Consider the following 22,759-nt stretch of genomic DNA (forward strand, 5'->3'; position numbering starts at 1 on the left):
TTAGGTCTTTAAATTTGGGCTTTGAAGTGACTATAAATTATATGAAATTAGTATGTCTTGAAATAACTGAATTTCACAGTTATTGATTTTTTTTCAGTTTGAGATAACTTTCCCAGATCCAGGTGCCTACTTCGTGGTACTGACCTGTTTTGATAAGGCTGGGAACTTCAAAAGTACACGCAGATTATTACTGTTTGATGATGCTTCAGTTGTTACCATTCAGCATCAGTACCCAAATCTGATAATGTCAGCCACTAAAGAAACCAATCGATTGTGGATTGTTGATAGGCCACCAGTAATTTATGTCAAGTGGACAGACAGGTAATTTTGAATTACAATATAATGTTTCCCCAAATTTAGATGGATAATTTATCATATAAAATGCGTTCTTTTGTTATTTTTGTGCAGTATTATTGATACATAAGTGAACAATTTGTTTGGTAATTATATATTTAAACCCACAAAATTTAAATAATGCAGTGATGTCAACTATTCCAGATCAAGCAGACTGAATTTATGACAAAGGTTTTGTGAAAATTTTATTCTAAAATAAGTTTGCAAATCTGTGCACAATGTCCTTGTAGGTGATATAGTTTTGAATGAAATGTTTTTATGTAATGATTTGTAGGGGTGAATGTTCTGCAGCACCAACACTCACAATTTGAATACTTTTACCCTTTTCCAACAAGTTATACCATTGTACTGTGTTCCAAATTTTTCAGACTGGTATGCTAAAATTAGTTTCCTAGCAGAAAATGAACAGACCTCTCTAGCAGCTAAAGAGAATGTCAGCAGGTGAAAAATGATGATACAAAGTTTAAAGTAATGTTTGTGATGCAAAGTTGAAATTAATATTTGTGATAGAAAGTTGAAATTAATATTTGTGATAGAAAGTTCAAAGTAGTGTTTGTGATTCTGTTTGTCTTTGATGATTAGATATGTCACTTTTCTCTATTACCTACAAAGAGGATGCTGTTTGTGGTAGAAAAAAAGTGGGAAAATTGTAGTTTGAAGGAAATATTTGCAGTGTCTGATCAGTATCAGCATGCTTATGCAAGCTAACATGGCTTTAAGGAAAGGTGTAAACCTTGTTTTCAGAGGAAAGTTAGCCGTGCAACTGTCTATGGTCACTCTGTGTGGAACATCCATTCATGTCATATCTGCCTCTCAGCATAACCGTATGTACTCATTTATAAGACAAGTGCATCTGTAAAATGCAAAACTTCAATCCGCTGTCACAAAATGGGCTGGCAGATCTAAGTCTATACAGTTTCTTAGTCATAATTAGTAGAACAAATAACAGAGACCCTGATCTGCCAGACTAGTGCATTATGCAATGGCAGATCAGGGTTTATGTTGTTTGCAGTTGGACTTGACTTATAAGTGAGTATATATGGTATTTGTTATTAGGAATGAACCTGTTGTCAATAAGAAAGATTCAAGTTTTCTTTTTGCATCTAAAGGCAGAAAAGTTAGATTAAAATTTTGACAATTTTAACATGCTGTTGTAAGTACTGATTATGTGGATTTTTTTCATGTTGAACATCAAACCCTATACATTCATCTTGTATAATATATATGACCCATAGACTCTGTATAATATATATGACCCATGGACTTTGTATAATATATATGACCCATGGACTTTGTATAATATATATGACCCATGGACTTTGTATAATATATATAACCCATGGACTTTGTATAATATATATGACCCATGGACTTTGTATAATATATATGACCCATGGACTTTGTATAATATATATGACCCATGGACTTTGTATAATATATATGACCCATAGACTCTGTATAATATATATATGACCCATGGACTTTGTATAATATATATGACCCATAGACTTTGTATAATATATATATGACCCATGGACTTTGTGTAATATATATGAGCCATGGACTCTGAAGCAAGGAACCGGGTCAGCAGTTTTTTCTATTCTTGTTTCAAATCTATCATCTGAACAGTGACTACCATTACGCTGTGTTATTAATGGCATCAAAATGTCATCATTTTGGTGTATGGGTAGTACATTACCAAATAGCACAGAGTTAAATGACTTCTTGTCAACAACCATAAACTGAAATCGACCAACTTTTGATGGAAAATCACCTAGTATTTAAAAGGTACCTTAATTTTGTGAAAATATAGTTGTCTTTAGGAATCAACCAAATTGTGAGAGCAAGGCCTTCTTGCATAAAGGTCTTTAAATGTATAAATGTGGCCAATCTGCCATTTAAATATGGCTTCTGTTACTACAAATGTAAAAGCATTTGAAATTTTTGTAAAATAATTAACCAAGTTTTATAGAAAACATGTTTATCAGGAACTTGTTTTAAATTTGTACAAAATGTGCAGATCTTCTATGAAATACCTCTGCCCTTCCTAAAAAGAGAAAAGTCTAAATTACTAAAGAAAAACTGCTTCAAAGAAGCTGACAAATTTAGTTTATTAAAATGATGCCTATATGCCTTTAATTTAGCTGTAATTATTAAAACTATAAATACTATAAATGACTTCTAAAAGACTGCTAACAGAATTGGATCAGAGTTGACAAAGCATGAAGGCCTTTCAGGTGTGTTCTGTACCAATGATTCTGGTTCATTATTCAAACTATTCATTGCTACTTTTTAAAAAAAACAACGACCTTAAAACATCTTCTTAAAAGCCATTTTTCTGAAGCTCACCAAATTTGATAGAAAGCACAGAAGGTCTTTAATGTTTATACCAATGATGTTAATCCACCATTAGTTATGGCTGGAATCCACCATCAGTTAGGCTGGAATCCACCATTAGTTAGGCTGGAATCCACCATTAGTTAGGCTGGAATCCACCATCAATTAGGCTGGAAGCCACCTTCAGTTAGGCTGGAATCCACCATCAGTTATGGCTGGAATCCACCATTAGTTATGGCTGGAATCCACCATCAGTAAGGCTGGAATCCCCCATCAGTAAGGCTGGAATCCATCATTAGTTAGGCTGGAATCCACCATTAGTTAGGCTGGAATCCACCATCAGTAAGACTGGAATCTACCATCAGTGAGGCTGGAATCCACCATCAGTTAGGCTGGAATCCACCATTAGTTATGGCTGGAATCCACCATCAGTAAGGCTGGAATACCCCATCAGTAAGGCTGGAATCCATCATTAGTTAGGCTGGAATCCACCATAAGTAAGGCTGGAATCCACCATCAGTTAGGCTGGAATCCACCATCAGTAAGGCTGGAATCCCCCATCAGTAGGGCCGGAATCCACCATCAGTTAGGCTGGAATCCCCCATCAGTTAGGCTGGAATCCACCATTAGTTATGCTGGAATCCACCATCAATTAGGCTGGAAGCCACCATCAGTTAGGCTGGAATCCACCATCAGTTATGGCTGGAATCCACCATTAGTTATGGCTGGAATCCACCATCAGTAAGGCTGGAATCCCCCATCAGTAAGGCTGGAATCCATCATTAGTTAGGCTGGAATCCACCATTAGTTAGGCTGGAATCCACCATTAGTTAGGCTGGAATCCACCATCAGTAAGACTGGAATCTACCATCAGTGAGGCTGGAATCCACCATCAGTTAGGCTGGAATCCACCATTAGTTATGGCTGGAATCCACCATCAGTAAGGCTGGAATACCCCATCAGTAAGGCTGGAATCCATCATTAGTTAGGCTGGAATCCACCATAAGTAAGGCTGGAATCCACCATCAGTTAGGCTGGAATCCACCATCAGTAAGGCTGGAATCCCCCATCAGTAGGGCTGGAATCCATCATTAGTTAGGCTGGAATCCACCATCAGTAAGGCTGGAATCCACCATCAGTTAGGCTGGAATCCCTCATTAGTTATGTCTGGAATCCACCATCAATTATGGCTGCAATCCACTGTAAGTTATGGCTGCAGTTACTAATAATTAAAAATATTCAAATATCAGAATGAGTTTTACTAATTTGTCTTGTTTCTGGTGGATGGCAGTCAGTAGAGGCATCTCAGGCCCACTTGGGCCTCATGTTTGGAAGCATAACTTGGTTGAATAACTGATCTCATGCATAACTATCATAAATTATTACTAAATATACAAATCAGTATAAAATGACAGAATCAAGTGAGCTCATTAAAAAAAAATCAGAATATGAATATATCATTTCTAAGCATTGATTCGTACTAAATGATAAAATTAAGGGAGGCCTAACTGTCATTTTCACCTGAAATATAATGGATATTATGGAAATTTTCCAAACTATTTAAGTATTTAAATTAAGAAATAAGATTGAATTTTCACAACTTATTATAGAATTTCTTTTAATCAGGAAAGCAGGTTACTTATAAAACAAAATGAAACAACTTCTTTCCTGTTTGATTGAAGCTCTTTCTCTTTGTGTACATACCATATGTTATGTATATCTAATTTGCATGATTGAGCTTTGTCCATAGCAGAGTGTAAGAGTTTGGGACTACATGATAAATATTTTTTTTGTAAACCACACATTGCATAGCTAATTTTTGTCTCTAATTGCAGATTACATTTTAAGATTATTATTTTTTAAAGGTAAACATGTTTACTTAGATTTAAAGTCAGGACATTTGTTTTCTCCTTGGCAATTCATGGTATACCTGATATTTGCCTTGTTCATTAATACAATTTTGTGACAGACTGGATCTTACTGACAACTTAGAATGTTTTAGAAATTAACGTTTGACCTTCCTCCTAGTCCTCTTACTGTGTCTTAGGTTTTTATATTATGTTTGTTTCTATTAGAAATACTCATTCCTATATTAACATCTGAAGTGAATCAGTCTTTTATTTGTGTTTAGTTTTAATTTGAAAGGATTTATTTATTTAAATTATTTATTGCAATTAAAATGTGCTCATTAATAGTTTCAGACAAAATCAATATTTTGGTATTATTGTGAATTCATTTAGGGACATTTTGGATTATAACATTGTGATACATCAAAACTGTTAGCACATCAACAATTTTTCAGGCATTTGGTAAATCAGCATATTCAAGATCAGAATTAATTCATACACCAATGGACTTCATTTTGAATACTGTATACACGTACTTCATGTTTTCTACTAGAACGTATATAACTTTTATAACTGTTTAAGATTTGATATGAATCGCTGTAAAAAAATAATTAATTTTCACTTTTTATTCTAGTGAAATAAATTATTTATTGAATTTTTTAAAAAAATGTTGATTTTGCACTTTTCTGTTACTTAGTTTAAGACCATAGAGTCATAACACATATTTCAACAAATCTCTATGATAACTGTATGTATTCACATGATGGTGTGCAACATACAGTGTAAATAAGCTATGCTCTCTAGTCTTTAAGGATTTCACTGGTTTTTAGTCTATTTAACAAGACAAATTTGAATCAGTCATGTGTGTAAATTTTATGACAAAATAGTACACTCTAGCCATCAGAATTTTAGTAAATCTCAACTGCTACTACAAATGTAAACTGAAGTTTACTATATATATGCAAAAATACAAACTTTTGTCATGCAGCTTTGCTGCACATTTCTTGTTATGTAAGAACACACCATTTTCATGTAAAGTATTAATATATTTTTTATCAATCTTCTAGATTTATAAATGAGCGACATCATGCAATGAAATGGCTGAACACAGTCAACCCTGATCCTGCTGTCAGTGCAGAATATGATGACAGAGAGGGTGACCGCACTATAGAATGGAAAACAAATGTTAATGGTACCAACTCTTCATAACAAAGTTGTTTCAATGATATATTTATTTACAGCTCGACAAGCTGATCATTGCAATTGTAGGCTGCATCTTGAATGTGTGATTGTGGAAATTCCACTAGAATTGAAAATTTCATGCAAGCTTTCTGAATCAATGCAGGCATAATTGTGCAGAAAATAATTATTGGGTGCAAACTTTCATGACTCACGCTCACTTTATTGCATGAAATTTTGAAATTACTTTTGCTTCTATGTGGTTTTGATGCTGTTGTTGACTGATTTCTCTTGGTTGATGGTAGCTGTGGAATGTCAGTATAGTGGAACTGATGAATAAGTTTTTTTAAGAAAACAATTGATGCCTAATAACATCTTACTGACTGATTAAAGTATTGGTCATACAGGTCAAGTCTGACCATTTAAACTACAACATTGTATGCATGCTATAAGAAATATATATAGTACAATCAGTATTACATTATGATGACATTTGGATGAAGTGAACCATAAGGTTTGATTCAGTCCAATCCAGATTAAATGATGTGCATAATGATGTCACCATGAAAGCGCTTTGTGTCAGTAACAATTCTTTCTAACCTGCATTGGAAATAATTACAAAATCATTCTCTTGTCTTGACCTTGTTCCATCAGTAATCAATTACCACCACATTGAAGCAGATGACGGGAAATGAAGAATTTTATCACTGTTCCACAATTGTAGACACATTTCATTTTCACTAATGGAGGGATAATAGGCAAAAGTAATGGCCGCTGGTAAAAAAAAAATTCTCACAACCATAGGCTTTGGCCTTGTGTCCAGAATTGAATTTGCTGTGGATTCTGACCTGGCTGAATAAAACACCTTTCAAACACACATCTAGAACCAACTTTACTCAGCTCTAATTGCATAAAACTTGCTTCCATGTAATTCTAACTATGGCAAGCAGAATTAGTGCATGCCTTGGCTGTGAGTCCAAACTATCAGCCATTCCATCACAATAATTTGATTTCACTTATGATGGTTTCTGGTCTTATTACTACAAATGGGCTCCTCTACAAACAGGCTCCTGCTGAGGAGAATCAGTCCTCTGTTGTGAAAGCCTCTTTCATCATGGAATCAAGGGCGTCTGTAGGATCCAGTATGTGGTTTGAAATATTACCTGAAGTGAACCAAGTTAGTGTGAATGGGAGATTTTTATTTATTTCTAAAGGAAAGGAAAGGATGATCTTTTGGCTCAAGATCTTGTCCTGGTTACAATTGGTAATTCCACCTTAAAAGAAATAACCCATACTTTACATTCCAATGGGTTCAAATGACTTTGAGGGACCTACAGATGCCTTTCTGGGTTGTTCAGGAGCTTTACAATGAAGCTGCCTCTTGACTTCGGTTGGATATACATGTGTGAGTTTTTTTTCCTTTACGTTTACAGTAACATTTAAAGTTGGAAGCATATTTATAATCTTGTAGCAACTGAAGTAGGCTGAGATTTGGCATTATTGAAATGGGATATCACTCTTGATTGATTCCATCTTGGGTGGAAAAATGACTTCTGGCACTTTTATTCCTAAATGCAAGTATGGAAGGGCTGAAATTGTTGCATAGTTGTTGTACTTCTAACGTGTTATGTCTCAGTATTATTGAAGAAACATGTTTTACTCCATAATTTTTTATATGTGAGATGCATGTGACTGACATTTTAGGGCAGATAATGTTGGGTTGTATATTTTATGAAATTTTAGTAATTTTAACCATTTTTGTACATGATGTTTGATATGGATAATTGACATTGCATAATTAATGTTTTACCGTATGTTTCAATAAATTCGCACAATATGATCCATACTTGTTTTTCATGTAAGATACATATAATTGTCCTGGGAATAGCTGTATAATTCATGTGATTTTCCAAATTTCAGCCATTCTTGAATTTCACGTGAGATACCAGATCATGTATGGTGAGACCCGGATCAGAGAGAAAGACTTCCTGAAGACATGGAATGTCCTTGCCCAGGATACATTTATTTCTGAAATTTTGGAGGACGGAGAGAGAATCAACATCTGGGTTCGAGCTTATGATGCAGTCAGAGCTTATGCAGATGATCTCATCTACGCTACTGCTGATTCGTCTCCTCCCATCATTCAAAATCTGTGGCTGACAAGAGGAAACTTTCTTAATGTCGCCGTGCACAATGTTTTGGAGCTAAATCAAATGACGTGAGTTTATTCTTACCTTATTTGAAAACGTATGTTCTTATACAGCAATTGTAATTTACACCAGTTGTAACATGCCATGGTCAGCTCTAGGAGTCCACAGTGATATGGTCAGCTCAAGGGATTTAACAATGCTCATGTCAGCTCAAGGGATAAAACAAATTACTCTGGTCAGCTCCAGGGGTATAGCAATGCTATGGTCAACTCAAGAGTGGAACAATGCTCTGGTCAGCACAAGGGATATAACAAATTGCTCTGGTCAGCTCCAGGGGTATTCCAATCAAATAGATCAAAAGTGCTGGCATCTGCATCCATTGTTTATTTACAATAGAAAGTAGTTCCTTTATTCACATGAGTTCAATATGAATTGTAGACGAGTTCAATATTGTAAAATACTGCACGATTCTGACAATGTATAGTTAACGGACCAAATAATGAGTGTATTATAAATCTCTTTATTCTAACGAGGGTGATGAAGAACAATCACACAATGTCAAATATGAAAAAGATCCTGAGATCTCCTGTTTGCTTCAGAGATCTATTAGTGAAACTGAAGCTGCAGAAGTACTTGTTTGTTATTTCATTAAAAATAGGGTCCTTATGAGAAAATGGTGACCTCCTGTCAGTGTTCTGCTGGTGAACAAGTGGTCAGTAAGCAATCAGATTGTTGTTCCTAAGTTATATAGACAAGGAATGTTTAGTCTAGCCCATGAAACTTTTTATCAATAGATGAGCTTAAATCACTTTTATTGTTGAAAAATTAAAAGTGAAGAATACAGTAGATCTTGTCACACTTGTCAAATGGTAGGAAAACCCAGTCAGAAAATACCTTAAGCTGATCTGCAAAATATGACTTAAGTTGACAAGCAATTTAGTAGAATAATTAGAATAATGGTAGATTGTGTTGGTCCCTTACCTGAGATCAAGTCAGACAACCAATACTTGTTGACTATAATGTTTGCATACACAAGATTCACAGAGGCAATTCCTTTGATGAATATTAAAACAAAAACCTTGGTAAAAGCTTTGATAATTTTTTTAATGCAATTTGGCCTTCCCAAATCTATCTAATCTGATCAAGGGTCAAATTTTATTCTGTCATTGTTTTGATACTGGAAAAATTTGAATGAAGGTGTTCATTTATGTTTGTTTGCTGTTAGGGAGTCAGTTCAAGAATCGTTAAGATTCAATCCCATTGAACAAGTTTTGGGATATATTGTCTGTGGACCATTGAAGTTGCTAAAAGAGAACTTCTTGTATATGAAGATACAGAAATTAATCTTCTTGACTATGTTCTAGTTTTAAATACAAGTTGTCAAAGGCTTCTAAGTTTTATGAACTAATATGCACTCTAATTATTCAGTAATGAAATTTAGGTATGACAAGAATACAAAGGAAAGGAGTTTTCAGCCTGGTGACATAGTACTGTCTCTCTTGCCCTTACCTCAAAATCCTCTTCAGGCTAAGTGCTATGGTCCTTACACAGTTCTAAAGAAAGTATGTGACCTAATTAATATCATCAATATCCCTGGGAGATGAAAACAAAAACAACATTGCTATATAAATATGTTAAAGGAATGTGTTGAAAGAGATGTTAATCATGCAGTCATTTTTAGTTGTACCTGTCTCACACTTTGAGGATTTATGCGACAAATGCAATCAGACTGTGGTGACTTTGGAGTAACCAGTCTTCGGAATTCAGAAATTTGGAAGAATCTGGACCAGATTCTTTCACATTTGCAGCAACAAGAAAGAATCAATTCAAACAGCTATTACTTGAATATGAGCACTTGTTTCCAGATGTTCAAAGATGAAGTAATAAAATAACATTGAAATTGTAGATTCCACACCAGCATCCATACATAGGATGAACCCTCTAAAACAGGAATGTTTGACAAAAGAAATTCATTATTTGCTGGAGAATGATTTCATCATCAACAAAATTATGAAACTTGAAATTGATTCATAAATTTGTTGATAGACCAGTGATGCAAATTTGACAATTAATATAACTAATATGAGCTTTGCTTTGCTTGTGTTAAATTTCTAGGACAATTAATTTCTTCAAAAGTACATTTTTCTGTGCTTGTGTTACATTTTTAGGATATATAGTGGGACATGGACAAGTTAAATCTGTAGATGCTAAGGTCAAGACTATTTCTGAATCTCCTGTGCCTATCAGTAAAAAGTGATTGGTGTAATTTTGGGTATGGCTGGTTATTATTGGAAATTTTGCTCCAATTTTTCCATAATTGCTGAACCCTTGGTAAAAGCTTTGATAATGTTTTCTTTACACAGTTTGCCCTCCCAAATCTATCCAATCAGATCAGGGGTCAAACTTTATGTCTAGAATTTTCCAGCAAGTAATGCGTTGATTAGGCATCCAACAATTTAAATCTTCTGCCTATCACCCAGAACGTCTGCATGAAATGTCCCAAATGTAAGACATGGTGGAAGGAGGGGAGGCAGGTGTTTTATTTCCTGCATATAATGTTAACTTAAATGCAGCATCGACACTGAAAGAACACATCCCTTGCTGCTGTATAAATGCAGCCCTATCTGACACAGTGTTTTTATCACATGCTTCTACCCAGTCATCAGATTGGTTCACATGCTTCTACCCAGTCATCTGATTGGTTCACATGCTTCTACCCAGTCATCAGATTCGTTCACATGCTTCTACCCAGTCATCTGATTGGTTCACATGCTTCTACCCAGTCATCTGATTGGTTCACATGCTTCTACCCAGTCATCTGATTGGTTCACATGCTTCTACCCAGTCATCTGATTGGTCCAACATGACATTAAAGTCTCTAAATTTAGATACTAGCTCTTTAACATATACTGGCTGCAAAGACATAGACAAAGAGGGACCCATCATTACTACTGTTTGCTGTTGACATGAATCAGTTTAAGAACCATTAGGTTTTAGTCCCTTTGAACTAGTTTTTGGACAAAATGTCCCTGAACCATTGAAGTTATTAAAACAGAAACTTCTTTCAACTGAAGATTAATAAATGTATCTTCTTGATTATGGTTCTGATTTCAACTATAAGTTGTCAAATGTTTGTGAAGTTGCAAAAACTAATCTTCCCTCTACTCACGCCAAATTAAAATTAAGGTATGACAGAAACACAAACGAAAGGAGTTTTCAGTCTGGTGATGGAGGTCTGGCTCTCTTACCTTTTCAGACTAAGTATTATGGTCCTTACACAATTGAAAAGAAATCGACTTGATATCATTAATACTCCTGGGTTGTTAATATGTTAAAGGAGTGTTTTTGATAGAGTTATTCCTGTTATCATGCAGTCAATTTAGTTGTACATGTCCCACACGATGAAGATTTAATTGAAAGAATGCAATCTGAATGTAGTGAATTTGGTGTGTTCAGAAATATTGAATAATCCAGACCAGAAACTTTCACATCTGCAGCCACAAGAATAAAATGAACTAAATATCTGTTAGTTGAATATTAACACTTGTTCCCAAATGTTCAAACACAATCAAATAAAATCTACCATGATGTCAAATTTGTAGATTCTACACTTGCGAAACAGCATACATACAGGATGTAGCCTTTCAAACTGGAATGTTTGATTTCATAGAACCAGGTAAAAGTGGACGAAGTATTCTCATTGCCAAAACCAAATAATGCTTAATTTCCACATGTGCATCTACTGTAAGCAGTTACAGAAAAGTGAACAGTGTGACCAAAACAGATTCATTTCCATTGCCAAGATTTGATAACTGACAAAAATAGAAATGCAAAACATGTCACCAGATTTGACCTTCTGAATTAATTTTAGAAAATACCACTGATGGAAAGAGCCAAGGAAAATTTAGCATTCATGACTTCTGATTGACTTTAATACTATAAAGCAATGCCATTTGGAATGAAAGGTTTGTCCTGTACTTTTCAACATTTAATGAACATGATTACATCTGCTCCAGAAATTTGCAAAGCAGTTACATCGATGAAGTCATCATCTACAATGACACTGGGAAAGATCACTCAGAGGCAGTTTGGAAATTCTTTGATAGACTCAGTGATGCCAATTTGACAATTGATTTAAATAAAAGTGAGTTTTGCTTTGATTGTGTTTAGTTTCTAGGACATATGAGACATGGACAAGTTAAACTTATAAAGGTTAAGGTGAAAGCTATCTCTGAATTCAATATACCTATCAGTTAAGAACAGGTCATGTGAATTTTGGGTATGGCTAGATATTATCAGAACTTTTGCTTCAGTTTTTCCATAATTGCTAAACCCCTGACCAATTTGTTAAGAAAACAAAGTTTCATTGGTCTGAAAAGGTCAGGAGACTTTTGATAAGTCAAAGATCATACTTAAGAGTGTACCAGTTCTTTCAGCTCAAATATCAGTCATTATTTAAAATGTCTGTTGTTGCAAATGATGCTGGGGTTGGTGAAGTACTGATTCAAAAAGGCAAAATGGTATAGATCATCCTGTGGAATATTTTATGTAGTAGAAGTACTGATGTGGGTAATGAACTGCCATCACCTTCACATCAGATTTGAAGTCCAGGGGTGTCACATCATCTAGGGCAAGCAGACATCTCCCCTCCTTTAAAAACTCTGAATTACAGAGTGCACTAATGCCCTCTCTTACGCCTAACCAATCCCAAGTCCAGAGTTGAGGCAGAAGCAGGCCATTGACACTGTTACCAGATATGTCTTCTTCTCAGTTGGATGAGGATGAAGTTTGGTCTTTTGGTACAGCAGTAAATGATGCCTACTGTCTATTACCCTCCAGATTTCTTTCTGAAACCACTGAGCACATAGTCCAAGAAAATACTCCCCATTTTAGAAAAAATATCTGCATAGACCTATTACTTTTTCCTCATTCTTTCACAATCAAGAAAATTTCTTATTTTTGCAGCAGGCCAAAATGTCACTCATCAATGTTGAGGCTGGTCAGTCCCTTCTTCACAGCTGAGAGATCATGTCTCCACTACCACTTACAGGGCACATTCCTCACTATGGCCTCATTTGGATGCTGGTTCATCCAAAGTGGGGATTTCAACAGGAGCTGTGCACACCTTCTGATTAAAACAATTGAAGCCATCGAACAGAAAGCCTGGTTACTCATCTAAATAGTGTCACATGCTGACATCTTCCCAGCTTCATCATTTAGTGTGATGACATGACCGTTGTTGAATCCAGCCACCTTTACATCACGTCATTTGCTGGAAGGGGTGGCCAAGATGTCTAGACATGCGATTTCTCTTGCAGTGGTATTGTTGGTGGAGTTTGTGCATATCAGCTGTTACATTGCTCTGGATTCTTCAAAGGTCTTGCTTAACCTTAGTTAAGACATTGTATGGGTTTCTCCATTTGTAGCTGAGACCCTCTTGAAGGGATTCATCCCTAAAGTTGTTTCCCAAGACTTGCTGAACCATCAGCATTGGTCTCCTTCTAAACCACTTTTGGCCCATCACAATTAACCAGGAAGAGTGAAAATTATATAAACCTTTGAGTGAGGCCACTTTTCAGGACCTCACACTCAAAACTGTTTTTACTCACTCTAGTATCATGCCTTATCTATAATTACAACTCTATGGTTTTGAAGTAAGTAACAGAAAGGAGTGAAATCCAAAATGTCTTGTAAATTTCAACAAATAATTCATATTCATAGAATACAAAGTGAAAATTTAAAAAGAACTATAAGTAATGTGAATTAAATCCCAAATAGTCCTAAAAATTCTATCACAAGTCCAAATGTATAAATTCCTACTGAATTCCAATGATATTCCAACAAGTTGCAATATTGAATGTGCTGATGTGCCTGTAGTCTTGAATATGGTAATGTAACAGTGGCCTGAGTCGTGATGATGTGCTAACAGTCTTTTAATGTATTACAATATAATGTAAAATTGTTATTGCTACCTACTTTTACTGCTACTCATTAGCTCAACAATGAAAAACATTGGATCTCTCTTTCAATTCTGAGTACATTAATCTTCTGTTTTTTGATCAGATATAATGCGAGAGTATCAGTCTACCACCTGATGAATTCAGCTAAATGATAGCTATGCTGCTATCAAAAGTAGTTTAATTATGCAATACTTACCCAAATTTATTGTTTAATGCCCTCCTCCCACCCTGTTCTGATTCCTGGTGGAATGGTCTTCTGTGAATAGGATGACTGTTCTACACAATACTTAAGCCAGGTGCATTGTTGGATTGTGTCATACAGAAAATTTCCACTCTGTGGGAGGATGTATTCACATTCAGTTGATGGTGGTTTATTGACACAAACAAGCTAAGTTAAACAATCGGTATGGGTAAGTCTTGCATAATTTAAATTAGTTTTGACACTCTCTAGACTACATTTGTATGTTGACATTACTGTGTGTGTGTGTGTTCTGTAAACACTCACTGTAAGATCAGACATAATAACCATTTCTGGATAAGAGTGGGAACTGTTTGTAGTGGGATTCTTAATGTTAGCTCTCTGTCTGTGTGTGTTCTGAAAACACTCACTGTGAGATTTATCATTTCTGGATAGAATGGGAACTGTTTGTAGTGCATGGTGGGATTCTTAATGTTAGCTGTCTGTCTGTGTGTGTTCTGAAAACACTGTGTGGTTTATCATTTCAGGATAAGAGTGGGAACTGTTTGTAGTGCACAGTGGGATTCTTAATGTTAGCTTCTGTCCGTGTGTGTTCTGAAAACACTCACTGTGAGGTTTATCATTTCCGGATAGAATGGGAACTGTTTGTAGTGCACAGTGGGATTCTTAATGTTAGCCCTCTGTCTGTGTGTGTTCTGAAAACACTCACTGTGAGATTTATCATTTCTGGATAGAATGGGAACTGTTTGTAGTGCACAGTGGGATTCTTAATGTTAGCTGTCTGTCTGTGTGTGTTCTGAAAACACTCATTGTGAGATCTATCATTTCAGGATAGAATGGGAACTGTTTGATTTCCACAGTGGGATTCATAATGTTAGCTGGCGACTGTTTGATAACTTTACCAATAAGGACTACCTGCATGGAGTGGAGGCAGTTCCACCACAAGGAGAAACAGCGGTAATTCAAATATCTTCTGTACTTAGAATATATTACACACAGGTGTTTTAGGTAGATGGATGGAGTGTTATGCGTATTTAATTTGTATTGTTATTTTTTTCTCGCCATAACTATATGTCATTGACCTTGACCAATATAAAGTTCCTTTGTACCTGACTAGGGACACTGATGTTTTGATTTTGGTGGACAAATACTACATATTTCTCAATGAGTGTGGGTTCAATATTAGGGATCATTATTATTATATATTTGGGTCTGGGTCTAGATTATTGGAATTCTGATATGAAGAACCTGTTGTAACCAATGTGTACCACATTCTTTATTATAATTTTAGTAACAGTTTTTTTCTGTTTACAACTTAGAATTCTCTAGAAATAAACTTTGGACCTACATGCAGGGTCTTTTTTGTCTTAGATTTTTAAAAAAATTAATCTTGTTTACTTTAAAAATGATTTTTTTGAATTCTGGCTTTAACATCTTTAGCAGAATCTTTCTTATTGTTGTGTTAAGTATTTGATTTAAGTAGAATTATTTATTCAAGTTATTATTCCCTGGAAATACAAAGTGCTCTTCAATAATATTTTTATACGGAAACAATAATTGGAATACTAATGAATTCATACAAGGACATTTTGGACTATATTAATGAGATTCAGTGTTAGGTCTTAATTCAGACACTACTGGAATTTAATTAGAACATTATTTCATTAGGAGTGTCAATATGAATTTTTGCACTGTTTGGGAATTACTTCACAATACTTTAAGTTCTTATTAAATCTTAAATTTTTTTCTTGGTTTGGGCTCTTTTCTGTTACTTAACTTAAAACCATAGAGTTGTAGTAGGAGACAGATCCTCCAAGACAGGGAGAATATAGTTTAAAGGGACACATAGTACACTTCTATGGTGTTTTAGAGTGTATTTAAGTGTATCTTGGGTTATATAGGCTGATACATGCAACAGAACTTGGAGGCTGTTTTATAACTTTATCATAACATATGGAATCGGTACAGTTCCTCAAAAAAGGAGAAAAATAATCAAACTGTTTACAAAATATATGATGCCTTATATATTTGCATATAAGTCCAAATTAACTGCAAACAACATATGCTCTGATCTGGCATCTCATAATGCACTAACAGAAAAGGGTCTGTTTGTTTTCTAATCAGTAATTTTAAATGCATAAATCTAGATCTGTTGATGCATTGTACAATTGCAGTATCAGTGTCTTGTGCATTGTACAAAGACAGATCAGTGTCTGGTGCATTGTGCAGTGGCAGATCAGTGTCTGGTGCATTAAAGAGTGGCAGATCAGTGTCTGGTGCATTGTGCAGTGGCAGATCAGTGTCTGGTGCATTGTGCTGTGGCAGATCAGTGTCTGGTGCATTGTACAGTGGCAGATCAGTGTCTGGTGCATTGTGCAGTGGCAGATCAGTGTCTGGTGCATTGTAGAGTGGCAGATCAGTGTCTGGTGCATTGTGCAGTGGCAGATCAGTGTCTGGTGCATTGTGCAGTGGCAGATCAGTGTCTGGTGCATTGTGCAGTGGCACATCAGTGTTTGGTGCATTGTACAGTGGCAGATCAGAGCCTGGTATATTGTACAATGTCAGATCAGTGCCTAGTGCATTGTGTAGTGGCAGATCAGTGCCTAATGTATTATACCATGGCAAATCAATGTCTGGTGCATTGTACAGTGACATGTCAGTGCCTGGTATATTGTAGAGTGGCAGATTAGTGTCTGGTATATTGTAGAGTGGCAGATCAGTGCATGGTGTATTGTACAGTGGCATATCAGTGTATGGTGTATTGTACAGTGGCAGAACAGTGCTTAGTGTATTGTACAGTGGCTGAGCAGTGCCTGATGCATTGTACAATTGCCATTTCAGTGTCTGGTGAATTGTACAGTGGTAAATCACTGTCTGATGCATTGTATGATTGCTTTATCAGTGTCTGGTTTATTATACAGTTGCCATATCAGTGTCTGGTTATTGTACAGTGTCTGGTGCATTTTACAATTGCATTATCAGTGTCTGGTGTATTATATAGTGGCAGTTCAATGTCTTGTGCATTGTACAATTGCAGTATCAGTGTCTGGTGCATCATACAGTATTGGATCAGTGTCTGGTGCATTGTATAATGACAGTTCAGTGCTTTGTGCATTATACAGTGGTAGATCAGTGTCTGGTGCATTGTACAATTAGAATATCAGTGAATGGTGTATTAAACAGTGGCATATTAGTGTCTGATGCATCTTACAATTGCAGTATCAGCATCTGGTGCATTGTACAGTACTATATCTGTGTATGGTACATTGTACAGTGACAGATCAGTGTCTGGTGCATTATACAGTGTCAAGTCAGTTTATGTTGTATTGTACTGTAGCAGATCAGTGTCTGGTGCATTGTACAGTGACAGATCAGTGTCTGGTGCATTGTACAGTGGCAGATCAGTGTCCAGTGTATTGTACAGTGGCAGATCAATCTGGTGCATTGTACAGTGGCAAATCCATGTCTAGTGTATTGTACAGTGGCAGATTTGTGTCTGATGCATTGTAAAATTGCCATTTCAGTGTCTGGTGAATTGTACAATTGCAGATAAGTGCCTGGTGCATGGTACAATTGCCATATAAGTGTCTGGTGTATTGTACAGTGGTAAATCAGTGTCTGGTGGATTGTATAATTGCTTTATCAGTGTCTGGTGTATTATACAATTGCCATATCAGTGTCTGGTTATTGTACAGTGTCTGGTGCATTCTACAATTGCATTATCAGTGTCTGATGTATTATACAGTGGCAGTTCAAAGTCTTGTGCATTGTACAATTGCATTATCAGTGTCTGGTGCATCGTACAGTATCAGATCAGTGTCTGGTGCATTGTATAACAACAGATCAGTGTCTGGTGCATTGTACAATTAGAATATCAGTGCATGGTGTATTAAACAGTAGCATATTAGTGTCTGATGCATTTTACAATTGCAGTATCAGCACATGGTGATTTGTGCAGTACTGTATCTGTGTAGTACATAGTACAGTGACAAATCAGTGTCTGGTGCATCATACAGTGTTAAGTCAGTTTATGTTGCATTGTACTGTGGCAGATCAGTGTCTGGTGCATTGTACACTGGCAAATCAGTGTTTGGTGCATTATACAGTGGCAGTGTATTGTACAGTGGCAGATCAATCTGGTGCATTGTACAGTGGCAAATCTGTGTCTAGTGTATTGTACAGTGGTAGATCAATGTCTGATGCATTGTACAATGACAGATCAGTGCCTGATGCATTTTACAGTGGCATATCAGTGTCTGGTGCATTGTACAATTGCAGTATCAGTGTCTGGAGCATTATACAGTGTCATATCAGTTTCTGGTGCATTGTACAGTGAAATATCAGCGTCTAGTGCATTGTACAATATATTAGTGCCAAGTGCATTGTTCAGTGGCAGATCAGTATATGGTGCATTACACAGTGAAATATCAGTGTCTAGTGCATTGTACAATGGTATATTAGTGCCAAGTGCATTGTTCAGTGGCAGATCAGTATATGGTGCATTACACAGTGGCAGATCAGCCTCTAGTGCACTGTACAGTGGCAGATAAGTCTAGTGAATTGTACAGTGGCAAATCAGTGTCTAGTGCATTGTACAATGTCAGATTAGTGCCAAGTGCATTTTTCAGTGGCAGATCAGTATCTGGTGCATTATATAGTGGCAGATCAGCATCTAGTGCATTGTTCAGTGGCAGATAAATCTAGTGAATTGTACAGTGGCAAATCAGTGTCTAGTGCATTGTACAATGGTAGATCAATGTTTGGTGCATTGTACAGTTGTAGATCAGTGTCTGGTGCATTGTAAAGTGTCACATCTGTGTCCAATGGTACTATGGCTGTATCAGTGTATAGTTTGGTGTACAGTGGAAGATCAGTGTCTGGTGCATTGTACAGTTGTACAGTGGCATATCAGTACCTGGTGCAGTGTACAATTGCAGTGTCTATTGTATTGTACAGTGATATATCAGTGTGTGGTGCATTGTACAGTGGCAGATCAGTGTCTGGTGCATTCTACAGGGAAGATCAGTGTCTGGTGAATTCTACAGTGCCATATCAGTGGCTGGTGCATTGTACAGTGGCATATTAGTGTCTGGTGCATTTGACAATGGCAGATCAGTGTCTGGTGCATTGTACAGTGGCATATCAGTGTTCGTTGTATTTGACAATGGCAGATCAGTGTCTGGTGCATTGTAAAGTGGCATATCAGTGTCTGGTGCATTGTACAGTGGCATATCAGTGTTTGGTGCATTGTACAGTGGCATATCAGTGTTCGTTGTATTTGACAATGGCAGATCAGTGTCTGGTGCATTGTACAGTGGCATATCAGTGTTCATTGTATTTGACAATGGCAGATCGGTGTCTGGTGCATTGTACAGTGGCATATCAGAGTCTGGTGCATTGTACAGTGGCACATCAGTGTTTGGTGCATTGTACAGTGGCATATCAGTGTCTGGTGCATTGTACAGTGGCAGATCAGTGTCTGGTGCATTGTACAGTGGCATATCAGTGTCTAGTGCATTGTAGTGGTATATCAGTGTCTAGTGCATTGTACAGTGGTATATCAGTGTCTAGTGCATTGTACAGTGGCATATCAGTGTCTAGTGCATTGTACAGTGGCATATCAGTGTCTAGTGCATTGTACAGTGGCATATCAGTGTCTAGTGCATTGTACAATGGCAGATCAGTGTCTGGTGCATTGTACAGTGGCATATCAGTGTCTAGTGCATTGTACAATGGCAGATCAGTGTCTGGTCAATTTGTAGTTGGACTCGATAAATGGTTTAAGGTCCTGGTCATTGAGACTCAAAGTTAAGTGTGTTTTGTAGAAAAATGTTTGCTCTAAAATAAGTTACTTGTTTTCTAGCATGAAATCTCAGTTCACTAGTGAAATTTGATAGAATTGGTTTATATAAATGGTCTAATTATTATTACAAGAATTTGTACATGTTGCATACATTTTTTAACTTTTGTGACAAATCCCTTAAATTTTGTTAACATACTTGAGTAATAACATCTTGAAGTGGATAAATGAGATTTGGTATGTACATTCCCAAGTACATATAGGACAAGATTTGGTAGGTACATTCCCAAGTACATATAGGACAAGATTTGGTATGTACATTCCCAAATACATATAGGACAAGATTTGGTATGTACATTCCCAAGTACATATAGGACAAGATTTGGTATGTACATTCCCAAGTACATATAGGACAAGATTTGGTATGTACATTCCCAAGTACATATAGGACAAGATTTGGTATGTACATTCCCAAGTACATATAGAACAAGATTTGGTATGTACATTCCCAAGTACATATAGGACAAGATTTGGTATGTACATTCCCAAGTACATATAGGACAAGATTTGGTATGTACATTCCCAAGTACATATAGGACAAGATTTGGTATGTACATTCCCAAGTACATATAGGACAAGATTTGGTATGTACATTCCCAAGTACATATAGGACAAGATTTGGTATGTATTATTGAATAAAATTAGTGTGTTTATCACATAATGAGAAACAAATATTGAACAAAATATTTTTGTTTATCACATAATGAGAAACATATATTGAATAAAACTTCAAATAGTGTTATCAAATGTTGAGAGTACATTTGCTATCACCTTATGTAGTATCCTGTATATTATATGGTATGTGATTATGAGCCTGAATACTTTGAATACAAAACTATGATGTAATGGAAACAGTAGGACTTTCTTACAGTTATAATGATATGGAAACAGTAAGAACTCTTACAACTATAATGATATGGAAACCATAGGATCTCTTGCAATTCTAATGTTGTGAAAACATTAGGACCTCTTACAATTATAATGATATGAAAACATTTGGACTTCTTCAACACATGATGAATTTAAAGTCCACATGTACAATTATAATGATAAGGAAATAGTAGGACCTCTTCTACAGATGATGAATTTAAGTAATGATAAAACCGTAAAAACTTGATACCCATAAATAAATTACATCACAGTGACACAATAGTTATGTGATTCAGTAGTCATGTGACATAAATGTGTGATGATATGAATTTTTTTCTTTAGACTTTCGACGCATGTGGAGCAAAGTATGGGTCATACGCCAGAGGAGCAAATTGTTACTGCACTCCATTTGATGGTTGCTACCACAAACACTTTCAAGTTAAGCCTGATATCAAGGACAATGGAGAGGGTCTCATTGTTGGTAGAGATATGGGTGTCCATGAGTATGATTATTTTATAGAGATCACCACGTACAACAAAGCCCTACTGAAGACAATCCTTTCTTTTAAGGTAGGTGTGCATCTGTGTTGTAAGGATATGCAGTATCAAGTTTGATGTGAATATGATTTGTAATGATATTATGCAGTATCCAGGTTGATGTACATCTGTGTTGTAAGGATATGCAGTATCTAGGTTGATGTACATATGTGTTGTAAGGATATGCAGTATCTAGGTTGATGTGCATATGAGTTGTAAGGATATGCAGTATCCAGGTTGATGTGCATGAGTTGTAAGGATATTCAGTATCCAGGTTGATGTGCATATGAGTTGTAAGGATATGCAGTATCCAGGTTGTTGTGGATAAGAGTTTTAAGGATATGTAGTATCTAGGATGATGTGCGTATGAGTTGTAAGGATATGCAGTATCTAGGTTGATGTGCATATGAGTTGTAAGGATATGCAGTATCCAGGTTGATGTGCATATGAGTTGTAAGGATATGCAGTATCCAGGTTGATGTGCATATGAGTTGTAAGGATATGCAGTGTCCAGGTTGATGTGCATATGAGTTGTAAGGATATGCAGTGTCCAGGTTGATGTGCATATGAGTTGTAAGGATATGCAGTATCTAGGTTGATGTGCATAAGAGTTGTAAGGATATGCAGTATCTAAGTTGATGTGCATTTGAGGTGTAAGGATATTATGCAGTATCTAGGTTGATGTGCTCATGAGTTGTAAGGATATTATGCAGTATCCAGGTTGATGTGCATATGAGTTGTAAGGATATGCAATGTCCAGGTTGATGGGCATAAGAGTTGTAAGGATATGCAGTGTCCAGGTTGATGTGCATAAGAGTTGTAAGGATATGCATTATCCAGGTTGATGTGCATAAGAGTTGTAATGATATGCAGTATCCAGGTTGATGTGCATAAGAGTTGTAAGGATATGCATTATCCAGGTTGATGTGCATATGTGTTGTAAGGATATGCAGTATCTAGGTTGATGTGCATATTAATTGTAAGGATATGCAGTATCCAGGTTGATGTTCATATGTGTTGTAAGGATATGCAGTATCCAGGTTCCTCTGCATATGAGTTGTAAGGATATGCATTATCCAGGTTGATGTGCATATGAGTTGTAAGGATATGCAGTATCTAGGTTGAGGTGCATATGAATTGTAAGGATATGCAGTATCCAGGTTGATGTGCATAAGAGTTGTAAGGATATGCAGTATCCAGGTTGATGTGCATATGAGTTGTAAGGATATGCAGTATCTAGGTTGAGGTGCATATGAATTGTAAGGATATGCAGTATCCAGGTTGATGTGCATAAGAGTTGTAAGGATATGCAGTATCTAGGTTGATGTGCATATGAGTTGTAAGGATATGCATTATCCAGGTTGATGTGCATATGAGTTGTAAGGATATGCATTATCCAGGTTGATGTGCATATGAGTTGTAAGGATATGCAGTATCTAGGTTGAGGTGCATATGAATTGTAAGGA

At 36.2% G+C, this 22,759-nt stretch overlaps 1 protein-coding gene across 1 annotated transcript in view; it reads left to right on the forward strand.

Moving 5' to 3' along the window:
* LOC149790377 (uncharacterized) overlaps positions 1–22,759 on the forward strand; it is a 280,245-nt gene that overhangs the window by 85,865 nt on the left and 171,621 nt on the right. Inside the window, exons 12-16 of the mRNA XM_089972426.1 lie at positions 98–321; positions 5,606–5,730; positions 7,638–7,935; positions 14,857–14,983; positions 21,099–21,326. Coding sequence (XP_089828552.1) covers positions 98–321; positions 5,606–5,730; positions 7,638–7,935; positions 14,857–14,983; positions 21,099–21,326 — 1,002 coding nt within the window. The remainder of the gene's footprint in view (positions 1–97; positions 322–5,605; positions 5,731–7,637; positions 7,936–14,856; positions 14,984–21,098; positions 21,327–22,759) is intronic.

Source organism: Sinohyriopsis cumingii, chromosome 10, assembly GCF_028554795.1.
Source record: "Sinohyriopsis cumingii isolate HCF-2022 chromosome 10, ASM2855479v2, whole genome shotgun sequence".
Classification (NCBI taxonomy): Eukaryota; Metazoa; Mollusca; class Bivalvia; order Unionida; family Unionidae; genus Sinohyriopsis; species Sinohyriopsis cumingii.